Raw genomic sequence first — 21,383 nt, 5'->3', positions numbered from 1 at the left:
AGAATGTTTATAATTAGAATTTTTCATAAGTATATCACAGCCTTGAATGCTGTATTTGATTTTCTTTTTACTGATTCAAGGATGCTTTTACTCTGTTCAAATCCCGATCAGTAACCACTCTTTTCCCACTCGATCAACACACGTAGAAAAGGGTCTTTTATAGAATGAGAGGTGGTTCCTGGGGTTATGTGGGGATCTATCCACTAAAAACTAATTCTCTCTTTTCCTTACCTGCTCGGTACCGTCAAACGGGGTGACTTGCAACGGCGGGGTGACTTGCAACACTTGATGTCTTCTGTCTATGTTTATCAACAAAACATAAAAATCGAACGTTTACATACCAAAACTCAGTTGAACTATAATGTGCACATACTATCTGAGTAGTAGCAACAATTTTTACTTTTATGAAAATAGTTCCAACAAAATATTCATAAATTTAACATTAGTCTGAAAAAGTAACAAAAATGTGAGCCTGGAATCGTTACCTGCAAAAGAATGGAAACAAAATTTCCCAAAAATAATATTCTATATGCGGATTCTATACATAATGAGCTATATGAATTTCCATTTTACTTTATAAAAATATTACAATATCTTTGTTATATTCATATGTTTTGAAATATTGTACCTAGACGGGGTGACTTGCAACACTCATTTTCTTAACAATTCAAAGTCCAGAAAAACGAAATATTGTTGTTTAACTAATAATTCACCACCAAAAGTCTGAAGAATCATCATATGAACTGAAAAATACTTTAAAACTTATGCTGCATTAACAATTAGTAACTTGGTGTTTTTGAGTCCAATATTTCCATATAAAAATACACAATTCAATTTCCTATGTAAAAACAAATGTAAAAATAAGTATGTCACCCCAAACGATATCACAATAGTAGCAAGAATACCTATCAAATATGCTTGAAACTAAAAATTAATATCTGCGTCTTTGAAAAGGGATTTACATTGGGTGTTGCAAGTCACCCCGCACGACGTCTTGTATCAAAAACGACCTTATTTGGCTTTTTCAACATGAAAAAATAAATCAATCTATAACTTGTTCACTCTATTTTATAGAGGGACTGGCTATTAAAACTATTACAAATAGTTTGAATTTTAAAATTGAGTTTAATCAACATTTTTTGTTAGTTGAAGCTGAAAAGTGTTGCAAGTCACCCCGTTTGACGGTACGTACAATAGCGGATTACTGATCGCTTCTTTTGGAGCGCTATATCGGCAGTTTTGGTTACGTTACAGCCTTAATAGCGTCCACCGTCGATCGATCCTTTCGGAAGCCAAACTGGTTATTCGAGAGACCGGAGTTATCGGGTTTCTCGGTATAGACCATCAGCTTCGACAGAATGATCCGTTCCAACAGTTTTCCGGCGGTGTCCAGAAGGCTGATAGGTCTGTATACCGACGGGTCGCCAGGTGGCTTCCCGGGTTTGCCTTTTCCACCTCTCCGGAAATTCGCCTCTGTCTAAGTACATCTGCATAACCATTCTGAACATGTCATGGCTACGCCTCGATGGTCGTCTTGATGACTACTGTCATGATACCGTCCGGACCCGAAACCTTGTTCAACTCATGCGACTTCGCTATTGCGATGAGTTTGTCATTCGTCACCGGGGCGACCTAAATATGGCCGGTTTGGCCATAGGGGACGGGGCCCATGGTCTTGTATCGTGGCGCGGGAACAGCGTTTCCACCTTGGTTTCTACGAACTTCCGCAGCATCTCAGGGAAGCGTTCTAGGAGTGCTGACGCGCCAATCATTTTAGCTATGACTGCTCTGTATAGCCAAAGCTTCCAGTAGAGCCAAGCCTCTCGCGTTAATCAGGCGGCTACCCCACTCAATTGCCCAAGCGTTGAAGTCTCCACCACAATGCGATTGATAGCGAATCCAGCATAGACAAGAACTGGTCTATCGATCACCTGGGGAGAGCACAATAACTGCAGTAGTACACCCCGTTGATCCTCGCTATTGCGAAACCCTCGTGCGACGTGGAAATTATTTCCTGGACCGGAAACGACCGGTTGTACACATCACTGCTAGCTTGGCCTTATCCGCTACCTAGTTCCCGTTATCCGGAAGGATGTGGTCTGGGTCCGATAGTAAGGCAATGTCTGTACGTGACTCCGAGATTGAATACCTCAGGAACTGTTGTGCGGCTTCACAGTGGTTCAGATTTAGCTGTAAAATCTGCATTATCGTCGATTGGTTCGACCACCTCGCGTGCCTGGACATTTAAGCCTTTCTTGGCCGCCTCCTTCTTCAGCACTCGCATCATCTCTCCAGTCCTGGTGCGCCGAATGCTTTTTACATCCGCGCCCGATGAGAGACGATTTTCGCCTCCATGGCCCTCAGCACCTTGGCGTATGTATCCGCCTCAGTCGCGTCGCTCTGTTCGCACTTTCGGGCTGGTTTCACTTTTCTCAACATCTTCTTTCCAACCGTAATCCAATGGTTCTCCTTCCCTTGGTCTGGTTGGCCACCGTTCCTCTTAGGGTTGGCCCTGCCCCTTGCATGTTTCGTAACCGACTTGGCAGCCTGGTTACTCGCGTTGGCCGACCCTTTTTTCTTCTATTGGGTTTCGCCCGCCTCTGCCTCTGCCGCGTCCCCTCGGCAGGTTTCGACTACGCAGATCGAGCCATAGGGCGGACGCTGTCCGTTTGGGCAGACCGCTCTTCTCTGCTCGCATCAGCCGCACTCCGCTCTTCGACCAGGAGATCATACTCCTTGTTGGTCAGAGCCAGCGATTTGCGGAGCTTCAGCAGGGCCTGTTTCAAGCCCTTGCTGATGATAGTCCGCCCGCTCGTGTAGTCGATCAGCTCGTCCAACTGTTCGACAACTACCAACATCTTTGGTAGACCACTCCTTTTGCGGTTTAGCGCTTGCGTGAGGTCCGAGCCAGTCATCATCTGCGCTTCTTCGGCCGGTGCTGCGCCGTCTCGTGCTCCTACCGTTGAACATTCTGCCGCCAGCTCGCTGATTAGTACACCAGATCCTCGTAGTGGCGATCTCGCCAGTCCTCCTTGCCGACATTAGCCGATCCGCCGCACAGTGGGAAAAATCGACCCAAAAAACGAATCTTTTAACGCCACTGGTTTCGGTACCAGAAGTTGACCATTTCTGACGTAAAAAAATACAAGAAATCGATTGGTGCTGAATTCATACACCGCACGGCACGGGAAGTGGTCCATTTTGTCCCATTTTGCCTTTTTTCATACAAAAGAGAATCAAAATGTACTTTCAAACAACTAACACGATTGTAGATCATTGAAAATAGCTGCAGGTGTAATTAGATTAATAGAAATCATAAACATATATGAAAGATCCTTTTAAATGCTTATATTGCCCCATATTCCCCAACAACTGCTGGAAATTGTGAATTTTACATGATTATGAATTGATTACTGATTACTGATTTGAATTTCTTTTTTTTTGTATAAACAAAAAGCGCTAGATCTGTTATCACCAGAATGGGGCCACCCATAAACCACGTAGTAATGCTGGGGGGGTGAGTTTGGTAAAAGACCACGATCCATACATTTTTTTTTGTATGAACGAAAGACCACGCGGGGAAGGGGGGGGGCGGTTCGGAATCTCCCAAAAAATGACCACGTAGTTTATGGACAGCCCCAATCATCTTCAGTAGTTGTCCAATTTGCCCCATTTTGCCCTATTATCATAGAAAAATTAGATTTAAAATGTATTTATAAGAAACAGATACTGTATTTATTCGCAATTGGGATTTTTACGGGTGGCTTATTGGGCCTACGCCAACTCTCCTGTCTCGCCGGAGGGCCATCGTGCCAGTTCTGTTTAACGTCCCAACCAAGCCGCATCTCCTCGGTGAACAGACGCTGGAGACGTACCTCCTCAATCTAGCTGAAGTCAGAAGGACAACAGTGCCAAAACTGCACGACCACCTAAGCACTAGGCCGTCCCTTATTTTGCAAAAATTGGAAATGTTATAAGTTCGTTAGTGGAAAATGATCGTTTTAGCTAAGAAATGATCGTGTTAAAATTTGAAGTCCGTATCTCAAGGCTAAGCGGTCCCTCAAGGGGCCTAAAGTTGTCAAAAATTGTATAGGACCAAAAAAACATGAAATTTTTTTCACCAAAAAAAATACGCTATTCTACTAAAACCGGTGATTTTAGGACCCTAAAGGGCCAAAAATGTACTTAGATTTGAGATATCTTTACTCGTTTTTGAGTTATTGAACCAAATTATTTTCCTTCGGAATCTAAAAAAATGGTCAAAAATGCTGATCTTTCAGTTTTTTTGTCAATATCTTGGAAACGAGTAGAGATATCGCAAATCTAAGCACATGTTTGGCCCTTTAGGGTTCTTAAATTCACCGGTTTTAGTGGAATAGCGTAGTTGTTTTGTCGAAAAAAAAATCATGTTTTTTTGGTCCCATACAATTTTTGACAACTTTAGGCCCCTTGAGGGACCGCTTAGCCTTGAGATACGGACTTCAAATTTTGACACGATCATTTTTCTAGCTAAAACGATCATTTTCCACTAACGAACTTATAACATTTATAAATTTTGCAAAATAAGGGACGGCCTACTAAGCACACAACTCTGGCGGTCTTTGCCACGGGTCAAGGGAAGCATGAGGTAGGAACTTGTGAGGACCACAGCCACAGAGAACAGACGTGCAGGCTATAGCTATAGGCTATAGCTATAGAACAAATCTCATTCAAAAAGTTGTGTATAGGGATTTGAATCTTCACTTCAGCAAGGTTGCAAACCAATACACGATGAAAACACTAACGCCGCCAAACACCATATTGCCACAGTCAGTATGAGCAATTACCCGATTGCAGCACCACGGTATTGCCACTTGCGTTGCAGATTTAAAATGGCCGTTAAATTCCTTACACAGTTTCGGAACTGCACTTGGATGTCTGTTTTCTGTGCCACAGCTATGTTGGACGCTCTCCTTATCGACTCATCGTTTTGCACACAAATCGAATGTACCTCAAAGTTTATTCGCTAGTATCTTATTTTTGGACCTCTAGATTCAGAATATGTGCGATTTAAAATAATCCAACTTGAATTTTTTTCCATACATTTTTATCTGGGATGAAATTAACCTTAAAATGACTTTTTTCGCCATTTGTATGGGAAAATTGGAAAAAAATCAAACAATTCGAAAAAAAATAAAAAAACCCAAGATGAAATATTTTAAACCGCGCACAGATTCTGAAACTAGAGGTCCAAACCTAAGATCGTATGGAATAACATTTGAGGTACATTCGATTTTCATAATACTTCCCTTTGGACATAGCGTGTGACCCATGACTGCATGAGGTGGGAACTTATGAGGGCCATAGCTATGTTGGACGCTCCAGGTTGTCTACACACTATTTTACAACCTATGCACAACTACTACATTAGCCATTTAAGTTGAGCGAGACTTAAAGTTCAATTTATAATAAGATATTCAGAAAAAGTTATAACGAAAGTGTTCGACAATTGCCGAATGACTCGGGTAGGCCTATCTTTGAATTTAAATTCCGTGTAAAATAATAAAATAAAGTTACGTGCCAACACACAATATTTATAAATATTACAGCCATATAAAGAATTATATGTATAACAGTTTTTTTTGCCGGGGCCCGTGGCGTAGTGGCTACACGTTTGCTTCATAAGCAGATGGTCATGGGTTCGATCCTAGCCCCGGCACTTTCGTCAGTTGGGTAACTCTCGCTGAGACCGGCCCACTATTTACACCTTGTCTTCAAAAATGTTTAAGTTGCCGATTTTCTGAAAGTCCTCGCTAAAAAAGTAAGGAAAATGCATTTGGTTTCTTAAATTGATGGACCCCCCGTTAGTTAGAGCCACAACAATTTTTTCAGACCCCTCGATTTTGGTCAAATGGTGGCTCATTGAAACCGTTATAACTCGAAAATTTCTCCAAAAGCCACCTCAAAACGAAATGTTGTTGAAACGAGGAAAGACAGAGCTACTATTTACAATAATAAAAGTTGGGTCGGCCATATTAATTTTGGCCGCCATCTTGGATTTTTGTACCAAAACATTTTTTTCGCCATTATGGCAACCACCGATTTTCAAATTTTTTGCATCAATTGAAAGCTGAGACATTTATACATAACATATCAAAAAATTAGAGATGTATTTTTTCCTATCAAAAGTTATCTGCAGTTTTGTAAATTAAGTCACGTTTTCTCCATACATTTCCATGCGCACCGGCAACGCCATACAAGAGCATCCGAGTTTACGCCTGCATGTATACACAAAGGTACCTGCCGCAAAATTTGGGCAAATCGGAGGTACGTTTCCGTTTTCGACTGTTTCTCAATGATACGGGCATTGTTTTACAACTTTTTTTAGTGTTTTGAAAAGCTTAAACCTTCAGCTTTCCATTAGTGGGTTCAGATTTTAAACTCGTGTTCGTAAACACTGCGATTTTTTTTTTAAGACAACACCGTCTTCGGCCGGAGGCCGCACAGACTAAACATTACTAACATTAGGCAACGGACAACACATATAACACCCAGTGGCCCTGTGGAGAATTTTCCGTTTGACGAAAAGTTTTCCCCGACTGCAGCGGGAATCGAACCCACACTCCGAGGCTTACGAGACACCTATACGACTGACGCCGCTAACCGCTCGGCCACGAAGCCCACAATAACGCTGCATTTATGTAAACAGCCGCCACCGGGCCCATCCGAGCAGAGGAAAATATCAAATTCATAACAACAGAATCATATAGCCTGTTTTTATATCATAACTAGCTGTCCCCGGCAAACTTTGTTTTGCCTACTGCGTTTTTTGACGTTTCAAGTACCTAGCCAAGCCCAAGTCCCTGTTCAAAATGTACGAAAACCCGGTTTTCAAAAACTTTTAATTTCTCCCCGTGTTTTATGTCTCATAAACCTTCCTTGAGTGAAAACTAACAGAACAAAACTCAGACGACCCAAATCGGACCATCCGTTCGCAAGTTATGCGCGGTCCCACGTATGCCACTGCATTTTTATATATACAGATTTGTTATTATTAACTTATCAAAGTATTACTTTTTTATAACATGTTTTGTTGGGCAATCTTATTTTGTTATGATCAAGTTTTTGAAATTTGTGGTAGCGTAATATTATAATAAAACACCGTAGCTCGATACTATCAATTCTATTCAGTTGTCAACAAACCAAGGTACATCATACATCCAGAGGTAATATAATACTACATTCATAAGTGTGTTGGTGCAGACCACAGACAAAGGTACATAAACATCTCACTACATCTCCCTTTCTTTATTGGATATTAAGACTAACTAATGATCAATAATCAAGCTCACAATCATCAAAGTAACGGGCTTTCTTAATGTTCCGCTGGGGCCGGCTCCGTTGCAATCTCGGTGGTTCTATAGCTGTCTCTGCTTCATCAGGGTCCATCGTGGAAATACCTGGTTCTACATACAATGGATCCTCAAGTTCCTCTGCCTCCTTTTCAGTTTCCTGCTGATATTGGTCTTCATCTCTATCTCTAACACTTGGATCCACGATCTTCTTTAAATGGCTCGTATTCCTATCATAACTCTTCCGTGTTTCGTCATTTTGAACTGTTACGCGTGAACCATCTTTCGCAGTAACTGTCATCACGCTCGGGCTAAAGGTGGGAGTAAGTTTGTTACCTGGAAGCACATTCTTCATAAGAACTTTATCCCCAATGGTCAAATCTGATGCTTTGGCGCGTCTTCGATGGTCCTCTGCAACCCTGCTTTTTTCTTTCGCTTGCTGATCTCTGTCCCTGTAGTCCGTTGATGGTACAGATGAGGCCAAATCCTTCAATGATGGAAGTTTTGTGCGAATATTCCTTCCACTCATCAACTCAGAAGGAGTTTTCGCAGTTATGGTATGCGGCGTTGAATAATACATAGCCAGGTAATCGTTGAGATCCTTTTTCCAATCACGGTTTAGGGCTTGACTGATCTTAAGTCTTTTCATCAATGACCGATTTTGACGTTCTACAAGTCCATTTTCCTGAGGCCAGTAAGGAGTTGTCCGGTTCAGAATGATCCCCCTTCGATTGCAGAATTCTTCGAACTCCCTACTGACGAATTGTCTCCCGTTGTCCAACGTAATCGTCCGTGGGTAACCGAGTCTCACAAAAATCCTTTCTAAACGTTCTGCCGTCTCTTGTGCTGTTATCTTCCTAAGAATTTCCACTTCTTTGTATCGACTAAAATAGTCAATGATTACCAAAAGATAATCTCCGGAAGGTAGGGGCCCCAAAAAGTCGATCGCTACATCTAACCAAGGAGCTTCAGGTAATGGCCTTCTTTGCATCGGTTCAGGACGATCTGGTTGGCTTACTAAACGACATCCTTCGCACCCATCTACTGCGCGAGCTATAGCATCATCCATCCCAGGCCACCAGCAATTATTCCGCAAACGTTGCTGCATCTTAGTTTTACCGGGATGACCTTCGTGCCCTAATTCCAACATTCTTCGCCTCAAACTGAATGGCACTATTAACCTATCACCTCTCACCACCATGTATCCAACTTTCCCTAGTTCGTTGCGGAACGCATGATACGGCTTTATTGCATCCACAGTATGGTTCCATGTTCCTTGGTCCAGACATTCCCTTAAAGCTGATAGTTCAGGATCTTCCTTGGAGACTTCATCCATTTCAGTTATATCTACAGCTGCAAGTTCTGTTACACTTCTAATATACACGTCGGAATCGGCATCAAATACTTCCTTATCAGCTGGCTGTGATAGTCGAGATAACGGATCTGCTATGTTTGACTTGCCTTTCCTGTAGATTACGTCGTAGGAGAACGCCTGTAAACGCAAAACCCAACGCTCAATCCGAAGGCATGGAGAAGAACGCGGTGAAAATATAGCTTCCAGGGGCTTGTGATCCGTTTCTAGCTCAAAATGAATGCCAAGCAGATATATCTGAAACCTTTCTACTGCCCACACCAAAGCAAGAGCTTCTTTCTCGGTTTGTGCGTATCGCTTTTCGGTATCTGTTAGGCTTTTACTAGCGAACGATATCACCCTTGGTTTTCCTTCAAAATATTGAAGAAGTATAGCGCCCAGTCCAACTGGAGAAGCATCAGCTACTACTCGAGTCTTCAACTTAGGGTCAAAATGTGCCAAATTACCAACGCACGCCATTTGATTTATGATGAATTCAAATGCGTTCTTTTCTTCTTCAGTCCAGCGGAATGGAACATTGTGCTTTGTGAGTTCACGCAACGGAAACGATATCGTGGCAAGATTTGGAATGAAGGCTCCGACGTAATTCACCAAACCCAGAAAACTGCGCACTTCCTCACTAGTAGATGGCGGTCTAAATGTTTTAATAGCATCTATTTTGTCTGGAGAAGCGGTCATTCCATCCTTATTGAAAAGATGACCCACAAAGGCAATCTCGTTCAGCTTGAATGCACATTTAGCCTGATTTAGTAAAATACCACATTGCTTTAGTTTGTGTAAAACCTTTTCCAGGGCTTCATCGTGTTCTCGCTCCGTTTTTCCCGCTATGATAATATCATCGATGAAGTTAATGGTATTGGGACAATCCGACAAAATCTGTTCTAACACCTTTTGGAACATCTCTGGAGCACATGATACTCCAAAAAGAAGCCGTTTATAACGAAAAAGACCTTGAATATAAGCATGATCATACTTTAATATCTACCAATTATGAGACACAATACATTACAAATTACATACCCTTATGAGTGATGAAAGTTGTTAAAGGTTTGCTTTCGTCATCAAGCTCCAACTGGTGGAAAGCATCTTTAATATCCAGTCGAGAAAACACTCGAGCACCATTCAATTTCCATCGAATATCCTCAATAGTTGGAAGTGGATGAGTTTCGCGCATGATTGCTTTATTCACCTGTCGCATGTCGATGCACAACCTGATGTCGCCGCTATCCTTAACCACGACCACCAATGGAGAAACCCACGAACTTGGTTCAGAAACTTTCTCAATTATATCCTTGGATTCCAATTCCTTCAACTTTTCCTCAACTCAATCAAGCGTAGCGAATGGCAATCGGCGTAGTCGTTGAGCAACAGGTTCGACCGATCTGTCAATCGGAATATGGATCTTGACACCTTGAACGCATGGAAATGGCCTAACAATGTCCAACTGATGTAGCATTTCCTGTTGACTCCGATGACTCGGCAACCCCACCACCAGCACTCCTAGCTTCTTCGCTGTAATCTTGCCTAACAACGGTTGTGGACCTCCTTGTACTACGTAGAATCTTGCATCAGTACACAATTTCTTGTTGCCATCAGTGATCGAGGTTTCTGCGTCAAACATGGCCAGAACGTTAAGACAGTCCGTCTGAGCATAAGCTTTGAACTTCCTATCCGACTGACGAATGGATCCAACAGTTTTCACACCAGAACGCAACATAGAACTCCAAGTTTGATCATCAATTATGTTGGATTGCACGCCGGAATCAATTTGCATCTCGATAAGCACTCCACCCACTTTCACACACAAAAGTTCATCGGAATCGCTCGCAGATGAAACCATCTCAATTAACTCTGGAATATCTTCATCATTTTCATCATCCTCAATAGCGTGAAGCCGGCCTGGCCGTCGCTTCTGCGAATTGATGTTGGACTTGGTCGAAGGACCCATATTTCTTTGGAAAGCCTGTCCAAAACTTCGCTTTGTTGAGCTGGGGCCCGGGAATGGGTCTGCGCTTCGGCTACTGGAAGCAACAGCGACTCTGCTAAAACAAACTGCTCGGAAATGCCCTCGCTTGCCACAGTTAGAACAAGTTTTATTCCAAGCTGGGCATGAACCATCAGGAGTATGTGATCGGCCACAAAACTTACAGGTCGAAGGTATACGCGATACTGTTTCGGAGCTCTTGACCGGTTGTTGCAATATGCTTTGTCCACTAATCTGTTCACTAGCAGATCGAGTCGTTTCAAATGCGCTGACCTGTTGCATGACTTTTTCTACGGTCAGGTCAACCTCCAACAAAAGTTTCTCTCGGAGATGACTGGGAACAAATTGGAGTAACTTATCAATCACGGCAATACCAGAACTCTCTGTCGACGACTTCCCAAAGTTGCATTTACTGGCATGCATTTGAGCACGCATCAAGAACTTCTCTAAACTCTCTTCTGGTTCTGGTTTCATGGCCCAGAAAATGTAGCGTTCATGCGCTTCATGACGCTGCGGAGCAAAGTAACCGTCCAACTTCTCGATGGCAACCGAATACGCATCGATGTTATTTTCAATATCAGTGGCCACATCTGCCCCAGGTATATTAAAAAATATCTCTTGCAGTTCAAATCCGCCTTTCGCTAGCAACAAATCCTTTCTCTCTTCGGAGTCAGTAATCTTTGAAGCTCTCAAACAAATTTCAAAGCCGCGCTTCCAACTGAACCATTTTGCTCGTCGTTCAGCCAATGGCACAGCACCGTAGGTGAACGTGGGAAAATTAGAGAAAGCGCTGTTTTTGTCCATCCTATAAAACAATTCTTATCATGTCAGTCTCATTAAAAAAAACACACAAACACATTACCTGTTTTATCCAAATCTGGTCACCCTACTGTTTGGTGAACAATTCCTGCTCTACTCGGCTTTATCTATCGGATCAAATCTAACCGCGCGTACCAACCGCTATCTTGTCGCGGCAGCTCTTCCTGCTCCAAGTCGCAAATCCCTGCTCCGAGTCGCAAATCCCTGCTCCGAGTCGCAAATCCCTGCTCCGTGTCGCAGATCTTGGGCTTACGCACAACCCAAAACAAAACTTTCCTTAGACGTGTTTCCGTCTTCTTCTACTTCTTACAGAATTGCAGCGATAGATGCTACAAAAATCACTCGTTTAGAACATATTCCAGATCCTATTTCTATAAAAAAACACTTACCTTATCAAGCTCAACACACAACACACACGAATAGAACAAATAAACAATTTAAACAACTGAATTAATCCCACTTCGTCGCCAATTTGTGGTAGCGTAATATTATAATAAAACACCGTAGCTCGATACTATCAATTCTATTCAGTTGTCAACAAACCAAGGTACATCATACATCCAGAGGTAATATAATACTACATTCATAAGTGTGTTGGTGCAGACCACAGACAAAGGTACATAAACATCTCACTACAAAATTCATCCACTAAATAACATTTCATTAAAATACTTTGTTGTAGATCAAGTCTTGTTATTATTCTACTATTGAAAATGTACAAATATGTTAAACTATAACACAACAATAACAAGGTTTCAAATTTTCTGCAAAAATCGTTGTTATTAAGTTGTTATTGAACCTAACATAACATGTTATAATATTGGTCTTCCAGGGACATTTATTTGTTATAATTTTTGTTATTTTGCCGCTTATGGCAGACAAGTTTATAACATAGTAAGATATGTTAATAACATAAAGATATGTTGGCACGGTAAAGGCTGGGTATGCTGCGCAATTCAGATCCCATTGTGATCCACTTAGCCTCTGCCCAGCAACTCCTATCCCTACCTCCACGCGGTACCGGCCGGAAACTATGAGCAACCTTAGGGAAGATCGGGTAACCAACCCCGGTGGGAACTTTGGTCGTAGGCCGACAGGGAAGGGGGGGTTTGCTTCGGCAAACCTGAGCGTCTGTTCTCCAGGAGGAGCGGCTCACAACAGCGTCTGATCCCCATGTTAGGGGCGGCTGATCTACGTCCGAGTGCCAGGGAAGGACTCTAAGCTCAACTGTGCACTATGGTCCTCCGGAAAGTAGGGGGTTGGTGTCAGGCCCTACGAGCCAGCCGTAAAAAACCATTGTAACGGAAAATCAGCAACAGAATAATACGAACCGAGACCAACGGCAACGACCCCAGCGAACAAAAAGGACTTGCGATTGGAAACTCGGTACATGGAACTGCCGATCTCTCAACTTCATTGGGAGCACCCGCATACTCGCCGATCTACTGAAGGACCGAGGGTTCGGCATCGTAGCGCTGCAGGAGGTTCGTTGGGCATGGTCCATGGTGCGAACGTTTAGAGGTAATCATACCATCTACCAGAGCTGCGGCAACACACGCGAGCTGGGAACAGCTTTCATCGTGATGGGTGATATGCAGAGGCGTGTGATCGGTTGGTGGCCGATCGACGAAAGAATGTGCAGGTTGAGGATCAAAGGTCGATTCTTCAACTTCAGCATAATAAACGTGCACAGCCCACACTCCGCAAGTACTGATGATGACAAGGACGCATTTTACGCGCAGTTCGAACGCGAGTACGATCGCTGCCCAAGCCACGACGTCAAGATCATCATAGGTGATTTGAACGCTCAGGTAGGCCAGGAGGAGGAATTTAGACCGACGATTGGTAAGTTCAGCGCCCACCAGCAGACGAACGAAAACGGCCTACGACTCATTGATTTCGCCGCCTCCAAAAATATGGCCATACGTAGCACCTTTTTCCAACACAGCCTCCCTTATCGTTACACCTGGAGATCACCACAGCAGACGGAATCTGAAATCGACCACGTTATGATTGACGGACGGCACTTCTACGACATTATCGACGTCAGGACCTATCGTGGCGCCAACATCGACTCCGACCACTATCTGGTGATGGTCAAACTGCGCCCAAAACTCTCCGTCATCAACAATGTACGATACCGGCGACCGCCACGGTACAACCTAGAGCGACTGAAGCAACCGGATGTCGCCTCAGCATACGCGCAGAATCTCGAGGCCGCGTTGCCAGACGAGGGCGAGCTGGACGAGGCCCCTCTAGAGGACTTCTGGAGTACAGTGAAAGCAGCCATCAACGACGCAGCCGAGAGCACCATCGGGTACGTGGGACGGAATCGACGGAACGAATGGTTCGACGAAGAGTGCAGAACAGTTTTGGAGGAGAAGAATGCAGCGAGGGCGGTAATGCTGCAGCAAGGGACTCGACAGAACGTGGAACGGTATAAACAGAAGCGGAAACAGCAGACCCGCCTATTTCGGGAGAAAAAGCGCCGCCTGGAAGAAGCGGAGTGTGAAGAAATGGAACTGCTGTGCCGTTCCCAAGAAACACGGAAGTTCTATCAGAAGCTCAACGCATCCCGCAACGGCTTCGTGCTGCGAGCCGAAATATGCAGGGATAAAGACGGAGGCCTCTTCACGGACCGACGTGATCAGCACCTGAACGGCGTGGAGAACGTAGGCACGGGAGCCCACGGCAACGGAGGAAACGACGACGCCAGTGCAGCGGAGGACGGAAATGAACCAACTCCCACGCTGAGGGAAGTTAAGGATGCCATTCACCAGCTCAAAACCAACAAAGCAGCTGGTAAGGATGGTATCGCAGCTGAACTCATCAAGATGGTCCCAGAAAAGTTGGCCACCTGTCTGCATCGGCTGATAGTCAGAATCTGAGAAACCGAACAGCTACCGGAGGAGTGGAAGGAAGGGGTAATCTGCCCCATTCACAAGAAAGGCGACCATTTGGAATGTGAGAACTTCAGGGCGATCACTATTTTGAATGCTGCCTACAAAGTGCTATCCCAGATCATCTTCCGTCGTCTGTCACCTAAAACAAATGAGTTCGTGGTAAATTATCAAGCCGGCTCCATCGACGGCCGGTCGACAACGGACCAGATCTTCACCGTACGGCAAATCCTCCAGAAATGTCGTGAATACCAGGTCCCAACGCATCACCTGTTCATCGACTTCAAGGCGGCATACGACAGTATCGACCGCGCAGAGCTATGGAGTAGGGTGCCAATGGAATGTATGGGAAAAATTTGACCATCGAATTTCAAAAACGGGTAGTGCTCAAAAGTTTCGTCTCCTCAAAAAAAGTCCCCATGCAAAATTTCAGCTCAATCGGACTTCGCTAAGGGGTGGCCCAAAGCGGTCAAAGTTTGGCTGTTTTGAAACACGAAAAATATCCCAAGGTAGGGGTACATGAAAATTTCAAAATCAAAAAATTTTTTTTGATGCCAAATGCCTTAAAAGTGCATGAAACGTCGAGATCTGGTGTTATCTCAAAAATTTTTTTTTGAAAAAAATTGACTTTGGACTTAGAAAATTTTTGAGTTGGGGGAGTGAAATGAATTTGAAATGGAGGATTTGAATTTAGTTGCTGAAATATTCAAAGCAATAGTACTGGAACATGTCTTATATCATCGTTGGCAACTGCTAGCATATTATATATCATATATCGTTAGGGTGGTTCACTTATTTTGCATTAGGGTGGTCCTTTTTGTAGAAAAATTTAAAAAATAAGATAATAGTATTAAAAATCACTTATATACCTGTAAGTCATTTTCAATGTTGAATATATATAATATTTCATAAGGGTGGCTCATTTATTTTTATTTAGGGTGGTTCATTGAGATGGAAATTAAGAACAAGAAAATATTTCCAGAAAACTTACCAGTCATATTTTTGTATAGTTTAAAACCATGATCCTTTATTGGCATGTAACACTCCCAAGCAACACACATGTTATATAAGAGTTACGACAGCGCAAGTTTTGGTTGTATAGAAGTTAATTTGACGTAATTCTAACATTGTGTTGAAATTACGTCTAATAAACTCATATACAACCAAAACTTGCGCTGTCGTAACTTTTATATAACATGTGTGTTGCTTGGGCTTTGTTAAGATATTCCTAGACCAACATGTGGAAAGGGCGTAACAACCATTGCGATTTTCTGCTTCTCCTGTCCCTCTTGGGCATATCCCCAATTATTCATAAAATCTTTTATTTTCTTTTTAAAATTTTGAATCTTTTTTTTTTTTGGGTGCTTCACTTATTTTGCAAAAGGGTGGTCCTTTTTGTAGAAAATTAAATAAAAAAACGATAATAGTATTTGTATTGTATTTTCCGTTAGGAATGTTTTTTTTTGGAAATTAAGATCAAAAAATACTTCGAGAAAATTCAACTAGGTAATCTTTTTCGTATAGCTTCAAGCCACGATTTCCTACAAATCTTTCGGTGACTTATCTATAATGAGATATTCTCTAATTATTATCTCTCCTCTCGTTCTATTTCATTAATCACGGCATCAATATAGTGATTAAAACCGATTTACAGAATTAAATATTGTGGTACGGACTACCAAAGAGATTTATTTACTAGAGAGGTTCATCTCATTGTAAGATTTTGAAAAGTTTTGTGAGACTAAATTCAAAAACTCGAGTAAACATTTATTCAGCTGTTTCTATGAGGAAGAAGAGTTTAGTTTGAAGAGTAGAACTGTTTGTTGAACCCCTAAGATGGGGAAGTTTTTCATTAATGCGGTATTTGCAGATATAATTTACTTTTGCAATGGTCATGGCCAAGCGAGTCCGTACTGAGCGGATGAAATTAATGCTCTATTGATTTACACCACCAAAATTATCGTATTCATGCAATCTTCCTATCTTAACTGATAGAAGGATGTTGAAATAATTTAAATGTCTTTTCGAACTGTCAGTTCCGCACGGAGCGTTAAAATTCACCCGAGTGAAATTTTCTCCGTGTGCTCAGTGTGGTACTGCGGTGCGGTTTTTTCACAGTTCGAAAAGACATTTAAATTATGTATTTCAACATCCGTTTATCAGTTAAGATAGGAAGATTTCATAAATACGATGATTTCGGTGGTGTAAATCAATAGAGCATAATTTTCATACGCTCAGTGCGAACAAGCCTGGTCGTAGTAAAAGGGACGTAACGGAAGAGTGGGAACGTTTTTGTGATATTTACTAAATTCATGCTGATAGGTTTTTGGTACATTACATTAAATTACATCTGATTTTTTGAACTTTTATTTTCCTTTTCTTTTTTGCTATTCCTCTGCGTAATATCAGTTTCCAACAATGATTCCGGACAAGAGAGAGCACATAAGACGGCGAAACAAAAATTAAATTTTGGTCTGTCTCAAAAGCAAACTTATGTGTCTCTGACAGTTTTTGGGTCGCTGAATCCGAATCCGGGCTCAGATTTGCTCCAGCACGTCACAATTTTGAGCTATACCCCGATTTATAGGGCAATATATGCGATTTTGGGCTTTTGGCTCAGTGTGGTACTGCAGTGCGGTTTTTTGACAGTTCGAAAAGACATTTAAATTATTTCAACATCCTTCTATCAGTTAAGATACACTGAGAGGAAAATACATTTTAGTTTCACTGGAAAAACTCAAGTAACCGTTCAAAAATGATATTTTCAGTGAGTTCAAATGAATTAAGTAAAATTCGCTTGAAAACTTAGTGAAACTCCAAAGAAAAGCTATTGAAAATTTGGTACTGTATTGTATTGTAAAATGTATATGATTTTCTAGTGGGTTTTACTGAAGTCGAATGTATGAAAAATGAAGCGAATTATTGTCAGCCATCACTAACGAACCAAGCATGAGTGTGATGATGGCAATATGTTCTGTGATTTTTATGTTTCTATCCTTACTAGGGAACCGTTTGGGGGTCTCCGATAAAACGGAGACAAACCAATTTTTTTTTAATAATCTCGAAATAGACAAAACAAAAACAAAAATGGTCAAAAGTTGTTCCAAATATACTGAAAATTTACTTAAATTTTATTAAATTTTGTAGTGAAAAATTTCAGTTAAATGCTATTGGATTTTTCCAGTGGAATATTTTCACTAATCAATCATTTAAGTTTCAAATGTTTAGTTAGATGGAAAAAATCTACTTATGATTTCCAGTGGAATTGAAGTGAATTTTTCGCTCAGTGTAGGAAGATTGCATGAATACGATAATTTTGGTGGTGTAAATCAAAAGAGCATAAATTTCATCCGCTCAGTACGGACATGCTTGGCCTTGACCATTGCAAAAGTAAATTATATCTGCTAATACCGCATTAATGAAAAACTTCCCCATCTTAGGGGTTCAAGAAACAGTTCTACTCTTCAAACTTAACTCTTTTTCCTCATAGAAACAGCTGAATAAATATTTACCCGAATATTTGAACTTAGAATCACAAAACTTTTCAAAATCTTACAATGAGATGAACCTCTCTAGTAAATAAATCCCTTTGGTAGTCCGTACCACAATATTTAATTCTGTAGATAGAAATCGGTTTTAATCACTATATTGATGCCGTGATTAATGAAATAGAACGAGAGGAGAGATATTAATTAGAGAATATCTCATTATTGATAAGTCACCGAAAGATTTGTAGGAAATCATGGCTTGAAGCTATACGAAAAAGATTACCTGGTTGAATTTTCTGGAAATATTCTTCGATCTTAATTTCCAAAAAAAAAACAACCCTAACGTAAAATACAATACAAATACTATTATGTTTTTTTTTTATTTATTCTTCTACAAAAAGGACCACCCTTATGCAAAATAAGTGAAGCACCCAAAAAAAAAAAAGATTCAAAATTTTAAAAAGAAAATAAAAGATTTCATGAATAATTGGGGATATGCCCGGGAGGGACAGGAGAAGCAGAAATTCGCAATGGTTGTTACGCCCTTTCCACATGTTGGTCTAGGAATATCTTAACAAAGTGTTACATGCCAATAAAGGATCATGGTTTTAAACTATACAAAAATATGACTGGTAAGTTTTCTGGAAATATTTTTTTTGTTCTCAATTTCCATCTCAATGAACCACCCTAAATAAAAATAAATGAGCCACCCTTATGAAATATTATATATATTCAACATTGAAAATGACTTACAGTTATATGAGATTTTTTAATACTATTATCTTTTTTTTTATTTTTTCTACAAAAAGGACCACCCTAATGCAAAATAAGTGAACCACCCTAACGATATATAATATATAATATGCTAGTAGTTGCCAACGATGATATAAGACATGTTCCAGTACTATTGCTATGAATATTTCAGCAACTAAATTCAAATCCTCCATTTCAAATTCTTTTCACTCCCCCAACTCAAAAATTTTCTAAGTCCAAAAAGTCAATTTTTTTCAAAAAAAAAATTTTTGAGATAACACCAGATCTCGACGTTTCATGCACTTTTAAGGCATTTGGCATCAAAAAAAATTTTCGATTTCGAAATTTTCATGTATCCCTACCTTGGGATATTTTTCGTGTTTCAAAACAGCCAAACTTTGACCGCTTTGGGCCACCCCTTAGCGAAGTCCGATTGAGCTGAAATTTTGCATGGGGACTTTTTTTGAGGAGACGAAACTTTTGAGCACTACCCGTTTTTGAAAATCGAAAATTCGATTTTCATTGGCACCCTAATGGAGAATCATGGACGAAAACGGCTTTCCTGGGAAGCTGACTAGACTGATTAAAGCAACGATGGACGGTGTGCAAAACTGCGTAAGGGTTTCGGGTGAACTATCTAGTTCATTCGAATCTCGCCGGGGACTGCGACTCTGGAAGGTGTGATGCGACGAGCCGGGCTCAACAGCCGGGGAACGATTTTCACAAAATCCGGACAATTTGTGTGCTTTGCGGACGACATGGACATTATTGCCAGAACATTTGGAACGGTGGCAGAGCTGTACACCCGCCTGAAACGCGAAGCAGCAAAGGTCGGACTGGTGGTGAATGCCTCAAAAACAAAGTACATGCTGGTAGGCGGAACCGAACACGACCGGATCCGTCTGGGTAGTAATGTTACGATAGACGGGGATACTTTCGAGGTGGTGGAGGAATTCGTCTACCTCGGATCCTTACTGACGGCTGACAACAACGTGAGCCGTGAAATTCGGAAGCGCATCATCAGCGGAAGTCGGGCCTACTACGGGCTCCAGAAGAAACTGCGGTCGAAAAAGATTTTCGAGCGACGCGTGCTAAGGACGATCTTCGGCGGTGTGCAGGAGAACGGTGTATGGCTGAGAAGAATGAACCACGAGCTCGCTGCAGTTTACGGCGAACCCAGCATCCAGAAGGTGGCCAAAGCCGGAAGGATACGGTGGGCAGGGCATGGTGCAAGAATGCCGGACAACAACCCTGCAAAGCTGGTGTTTACAACTGATCCGGTTGGCCCAAGAAGGCGTGGAGCGCAGAGAGCACGATGGCAACTTAAACATGTTTGAAGACAAGGTGTAAATAGTGGGCCGGTCTCAGCGAGAATTGCTCAGCTGCTCTTTCCCCCTGAGAGCAGCTGACACTGACCCTCTTCTGAGCCCATGGCGGCTCAAATGAACCCGGATACTTGGACATCGACGAACGGCAACCCATAATGGATCCCCAATCGGACTGGAAACAGGAACAACCAACAGCCTCACATCAACATCCTCGTGCTCATCATTCTTCCATGATAGGGTATAAAGTGAAAGCAGCGCAACGGCAACCAGTTGGATATAGTAGAATTAGAATATAATAGAACACATTCAGGTGCTGTACAAATGGTAAGTACAGCTTCCAATTGGAATCGCTCACGCAGTGTCCAAGTGTACAAAAGAGCTGTAAGTTAGGTTAAGTGATTGAAGAATAAAAAAACAGTTTTTTTTTCACAACAGAAAAGTGATCATCGATTAAAAAACAAAAATTAGATGTACAAGTGAACTCCTCAACACTCAGTGTTCAAAACATTTACCTACCCTACGCACCAAATGAAGATATGTAGCAGAAGCACCAGTCGCACCAGTAGCTTGTTTGATTTGATTTGAAGGCTGTAATTAATCTTCCCTGTGCCCCCCATGTACCTTTTCCAATGTCCATCCTCTATACAGCACAGAGAAGCCAAAGCTGTGTTGACAGGGGCCTTTTATCTTCTGGTTTTTCATGGCTATTTCGGGTCGCTACTAGAACGTCTGAACATCGGCCGAGCTATCTCTATCTGCTGTGGATGAGCAGTATTTATAGCAGCGAGTCTGTTTTTTTGCGAAGGTCAGTTTCGGCACAAATGAGCTAGCTTATACCATCCTTGCAAGGAAACGGAAGCAACGGGGCTCATCACGAGGTGGCTTTCTTCATGGTCAGTTGCGCCGGCCGGATCCTTTGAGGCTGTCTGCTGCTGCTCTGTGCCATTTGTGGAGATGAAAGTCTCTATATAGCGAAGTCAGATCGTTAGAGATGGAGATAATGTCTATAAATCTGCGAAGGTCAATCAATTGGAGATTATTTATGGCTAACCACCGCAGCAGCGACCGCGTTGATGATGAGGATGACGACGAGTTGAGCTTTTGGGCAGTTGGCCGGTTCGTAAATTAACAAGCGAAAGCTGGCGAAAGTGATGGACGATAATGTCGCACAGTTATTTGCACTGCTTGAAAGGAGACGCATGGTTGGCTTTACAACTCGTTAACGTGAACCAGCTGTGAAGTTTCGAGCATTTTTTACAATTGCAATTGTCTGTAACACAACGCAGTACAAAATGGCTATAAATTATTGAGCAGATTTTATGCAATTTGAAAGTGGAACCATAGGCAGTCTCAGGAGTTTTCAGAGAAGGGGCAAGGCCTGAAATGATTAAGTTATGGATATGTAAAA

General features: G+C 41.9%; 2 protein-coding genes across 18 annotated transcripts in view; one reads left to right on the top strand and one right to left on the bottom strand.

The window, feature by feature from the left end:
* LOC109408324 (cubilin) overlaps nucleotides 1–21,383 on the top strand; it is a 649,214-nt gene that overhangs the window by 422,707 nt on the left and 205,124 nt on the right. The window lies entirely within an intron of this gene.
* Nucleotides 7,105–12,006, bottom strand: LOC134287556 (uncharacterized protein K02A2.6-like). Of its 2 annotated transcripts, none has more exons than XM_062849535.1 (2): nucleotides 11,896–12,006; nucleotides 7,105–11,835 (listed from the first exon to the last, which is right to left on the bottom strand). In XM_062849535.1, the coding sequence occupies exon 2, from the start codon at nucleotides 9,601–9,603 to the stop codon at nucleotides 7,315–7,317; it is 2,289 nt and encodes a 762-aa protein (XP_062705519.1). In that variant the 5' UTR covers nucleotides 9,604–11,835; nucleotides 11,896–12,006; the 3' UTR covers nucleotides 7,105–7,314. Both variants share the same exon structure in this region, with proteins under 2 accessions (XP_062705519.1, XP_062705521.1).

Source organism: Aedes albopictus, chromosome 1 (assembly GCF_035046485.1).
Source record: "Aedes albopictus strain Foshan chromosome 1, AalbF5, whole genome shotgun sequence".
In the NCBI taxonomy this organism is placed as follows: Eukaryota; Metazoa; Arthropoda; class Insecta; order Diptera; family Culicidae; genus Aedes; species Aedes albopictus.
This window is presented reverse-complemented; position numbering and strand designations above follow the sequence as displayed.